General features: G+C 60.6%; 1 protein-coding gene across 1 annotated transcript; it reads right to left on the bottom strand.

Moving 5' to 3' along the window:
• Positions 1-2,148: 2,148 nt before the first annotated feature.
• Positions 2,149-2,370, bottom strand: SMIM38 (small integral membrane protein 38). Its single transcript, XM_070782641.1, has one exon. It carries the CDS (start codon positions 2,368-2,370, stop codon positions 2,215-2,217), a length of 156 nt encoding a protein of 51 aa, XP_070638742.1. The 3' UTR covers positions 2,149-2,214.
• Between the last annotated feature and the right edge of the window lie 2,234 nt (positions 2,371-4,604).

The raw sequence follows: 4,604 nt of genomic DNA, 5'->3' as shown, positions 1-4,604 counted from the left end.
TGTCAATGTGTGGATACACAAGACTTGTACCCTGATGAGTAATTTTGACAAAATTCTGACGACTAATTTTGTCAGTTGCAAGTAACAGAAACCAATGTAAACTGGCTTAAGGAAAAGAGATGAGAAATCTATGGGTCAATGAAACTGGAAAGGGGCTCAGACAATGTTGGCAGAATCCTGTCTTCTCCCATGGTTCCATTCCTCCACTGGACAAGCCAACAGAAGAGTGAGTCCCTCCCCAACTCTAGCAAGAACCCTGGGATATTAGCTCACGGACCAAAACTGTTGTTATTATTGTTGTTTACTCACTAAGTTATATCTGATTCGTGACCCTGTGGACTTTAGCCCAACAGGCTCCTCTGTCCATGGAATTCTCCAGGCAGGAATACTGGAGTGGGTTGCCATTTCCTCCTCCAGGGGATCTTCCTGACCCAGGGATCAAACCCACATCTCAAATCTCCTGAATTGGCAGGCGGGTTCTTTACCACTGAGCCACCAGGGAAGCCCCATGGACCAAACAGTGGACCTCAAATCTACACGCTCATGTGGACACGCAGGTCGCATGCAGGCCACACACAGGCCACACACACTCAACGGTGGGGCAGACTTGAGTGTGTCATGTGAATATCTGACTTCTCCCTCCATCCAAGGGACTGCTTTGCCCAGGACGGAGCGGTTTCTCAGGCTGTGGGTCTTTCTGTTTTAAACCCTGGCAATACCACGCAAACTTCCCTGCACTAGTATACGCTCACGACAACGAATGTGATTCCCCTTCCTTAGAAAGATCAGCAAAATCACACGTGATCATTTTAAAGAAAATTAGATAAGTTTCCCTAAAGAGAACAAGAACAGCCCTCCCCTAACCCAGTGATCAGAGCCCTCAGACACCCCGTGACCAATCATCCTTACAAAGAAGCACGGGTTCTGCTCGGCCACTGGCTATATGACTGCCCAGAGGACAGCCAAGTACACAGGCCTGGACAGATCACGCCATGGTCCCTTCTGCCAGGATGCCACAAGGCGGATGGCTCCCAGCTACCAGGGCCCAAGCGTCTGCTCACCCAGCTCAGTGACTCCAGACCTCTAATAGTCACCGAAGATCCCAGCTGAGCCAAGCCCTTTTGGAATTCACGGTGCCACCAGGCTCCAGCCTGCCCGGAACATCTTGAATCAGCCGATGCCTCTCAGTCTGGGAGACTCAGCCACTGGCATTGCCAAAACCTCTGGGGTGATTCGACTCTGCCGCCAGATCGAGAGGAGAACCACCTCGTGCTGCCCCTTCAGTTCAGGGTGTGATGGGATGAGGGCACAGAGGGCACTGGCTTCTTGAGCTCCAGTCAAGTTTCCCTGCCTGTCCGTCTTCTCAGGGATGTCTCAGCCTCATCCTTGAAAGCACAAAGGAGCAGAGGGCTTTGGGTCCCGTGGCTTCACTAAACCATCCTCCGTGTGTCCTACAGGTTACAGATGCAGGGGGAGGGGGGCGGTAGCAGGGGGAGGGGGACGGTGGCAGGGAGAGGGGGGTGGTGGCAGGGGGAGGGGGGTGGCTCAGCCCACCCCTCACCTGACCCTTCTGGTAATAACCTTCTGTGGGGGGGGGGGGGGGTGGCGGCGGGGACAGGGACTAGTGTGTCCATTTAAGAGATGGGGAAAGTGAGTTTGTCCATGGTCAGCTGGAGCTGGACTTGGACTCATAGTCACAAGTCTGTCTTGAGACCCCCCTAGGGGTCTGCTCTGGGGAAACCAAGGCACAGTCTGTGGTTACTGTCCTCCCTGCCGGAGGTGGAGTCCAGGGTGGCTTTAAGAGGTAGGGCCGGCCTGTGATGTGGTCACATCTGTCTTTTTGCCACCGTCCTCCCCCCAGACCAGCCCCTCTGGCTTACCCCGCGCCTCCTCCTGCAAACAGATTTATAAAGAATTGGAAGTAGAGAAAGTCTAAAAGCGAGACCCACCGCCAGGATCACTCACTCCCACAACCTGGTGGATAGACAGGCAGGGGGGCCCCTCCATCCTCTGACGTGGGATGCAGGTGGCCAGGACAGTCCTGGTGGGGCTGGGCCATCTCTGCCCGGCAGGTGGGCTGCAGGGGTGGTCTCCCCGCTCTGCACCCCGCCCCAACCCCACCCCCGGCCCCAGGACAGATCCTCTCTGGGACACACCCTCCAGCAGGGAGGGCTCCTGTGTGCCTGGAGCTCCGGCCACGGGCCGGCGGAGGCCCTAGTCCTCCTTGGGTTTGCGCTGCTGCCGCCGGCCCAGTCTGTAATCGATGTAGGTGCCCAGGCAGGACCACAGAAGGAAGCGTGCCAACAAGATGATGACCAGCAGGACCAGGAGCGGGTCGGGGCCCGTGCTGCCCCCAAGCCAGGAGGCCATGGCGAGGGCAGCCGCCACCCCCCACCCCAACCAGAGGAGCAGCCCCCACGCTCCCCGCGCGCCGCCCAGCCCGGGGGTCTCCTCCCTAAGGCCCCGAGCCCGCTCCCTCCGCGCCCCAGCGCAGGGGCCTCCCCGGCGGGAGAGGACAGCTCGGGGACGGCGAGCGGCCTCCTTGGAGAAGAGGCCCCGCGCCATTCAGCGCGCGCGGGCGGCGCTCGGGGCCGACAAGGGCCGCATTGTCCGGCCGGGCGGGAGGCTCGCGGCCCGGCGCTGACGTAATCTCCAAACGTCTCCGGCGGCAGCTGCTGGGCGAAGCCGGCCACCTTCTCCGGGCGCTTTCAGCCGCCCACGCCCGCTCTTCCGGCCCCGCCAGACAATCGGGCCCTTTCTCTGCCCAATTAGCTATCACTTCTGGAGGCCGGCGCTGTCCAGCGGCTGCGGGCCCGCGGCGGCGGCAGCAGGCCGGGCGGGAGGGGCGGGCGGCCCGGCGGGAGGGCCGGCGGGAGCTGTGCGGATGAAAGGGGAGCAGAGGGGCGCGAAGGTGAGACCCGGCGCCCCGCGCCCACAGGCGACCCCGGCGCAGCTCAATTAGCGCACGGGCCGCCAGCGCCTCAAAGGCCGCCCGCCCGCCGCCGCCCGCGGGGGTGGGCAGCGCGGGCTGGCGGGGGCGGGGACGGCGCGGGCGGCCCGGGAGGGGAACCCGCTTAATCACCCAGGAAGGCCCGCGGCCGGTCCCCAGATCACCCCCCAGCGGCCCACCAAGGGCCTTGGACGCCGCCCACAGCCCAGGCTGGATGGTCGGCCTGCGGCCCTCCCCTCACACCCAGCAGAGCCCCGTCCAGGGCCCACCGCAGACATGGAGTGACCAAGCACGATGCTCGTCCTCCGGGGGCAAACCGGATGGGAAAGGGGGGCGAGTGACAGTTCTGCCTTGAAGGGCCGTGGGGAGGCCCAAGGGACGGTGTCCACACGGGGCCAGCAAGGCGCCTGGGCGTGGAATCACTGGCTGCGCTCTTGTCCCTGAAGAGGACCCGGGCAGAAATGTCTCCACCACGCCACTGGAGACCCACCTTTCTCTGCCTGCTGCACGCGCACACACACACACACACACACACACACACACACACATATGAGAATACAGGTATACACATACATGCTAAGTCGCTTCAGTCGTGTCCGACTCTGTGCGACCCCATAGACAGCAGCTCACCAGGCTCCCCCATCCCTGGGATTCTCCAGGCAAGAACACTGGAGTGGGTTGCCATTTCCTTCTCCAGTGCATGAAAGTGAAAAGTGAAGGTGAAGCTGCTCAGTCCTGTCCGACTCTTAGCGACCCCATGGACTTCAGCCCACCAGGCTCCTCCGTCCATGGGATTTGCCAGGCAAGAGTACTGGAGTGGGGCGCCATTGCCTTCTCAAATACACATACATGCCTGCACCTATAACACACACACACACCTGCACCCTTAACACACAATATAGGCACACACGCACTCCTGTACCCGTGACACACATACCTGAGAATATAGGTACACACACACACACACCCCTGCACCGATAACACACACGAGAATACAAGCACACACATACACACCTGCAGCCGTAACACACATGCACACACACACCAGGGCACGCACACCTCCGCAGACTCTCCCATCCCAAAGTCCGTGGCTGACCTTCCACAGCCAGTTTTCTCATGGACGAAGAGACAGCCTGGCCTCTTCCAACCCCGATCCCCTGGTCCCATAACACAAAGGGGTGCAAGCTGGAGGTCAGGAGGTGCCCTGGCCCCCAAATGCCAGATCAGGGAGTCCAGCTGCGCTCTCGCCAGGAAACGGCCCACCCCCAGGGACACAAGGCAGGGAGAAAGCTGAGGAGCCTCCATTCTTGAATTTGTTCTCCATCTACAAAGTGAGAATGTGAGTCCGCCCAGGCTTTCTGGAAGGTTCTAGCTAAGGAGTAAATGCAGAGACTTTGACAGGGAGCCAGGGTAAGACGGGCAGTGGAAGAGCTGATTGTGGTCACTCCTGGGTGATCCAGCTGTGGGCCAGACCCATGGTGAGCTCCCCACTTGCACCCTCACCCACCCCACCCCAGAGCCCAGGCCTCACTGTGACCTACAAATGCGCTCTTGAAAGTGCTCCAAGCCCTGTGCCCTGGGTGGGAAGCACCCGTTTCCACCTCCATCCACAGAGAGAGCCGCCAGCCAGTGGCCTGGCCAGGTGTCCAGCGTG

This window comes from Bos indicus, chromosome 29, assembly GCF_029378745.1.
Source record: "Bos indicus isolate NIAB-ARS_2022 breed Sahiwal x Tharparkar chromosome 29, NIAB-ARS_B.indTharparkar_mat_pri_1.0, whole genome shotgun sequence".
Taxonomy (NCBI): Eukaryota; Metazoa; Chordata; class Mammalia; order Artiodactyla; family Bovidae; genus Bos; species Bos indicus.
The sequence above is the reverse complement of the archived record's forward strand: the minus strand, read 5'-3'. Positions and strand labels throughout refer to the sequence as shown.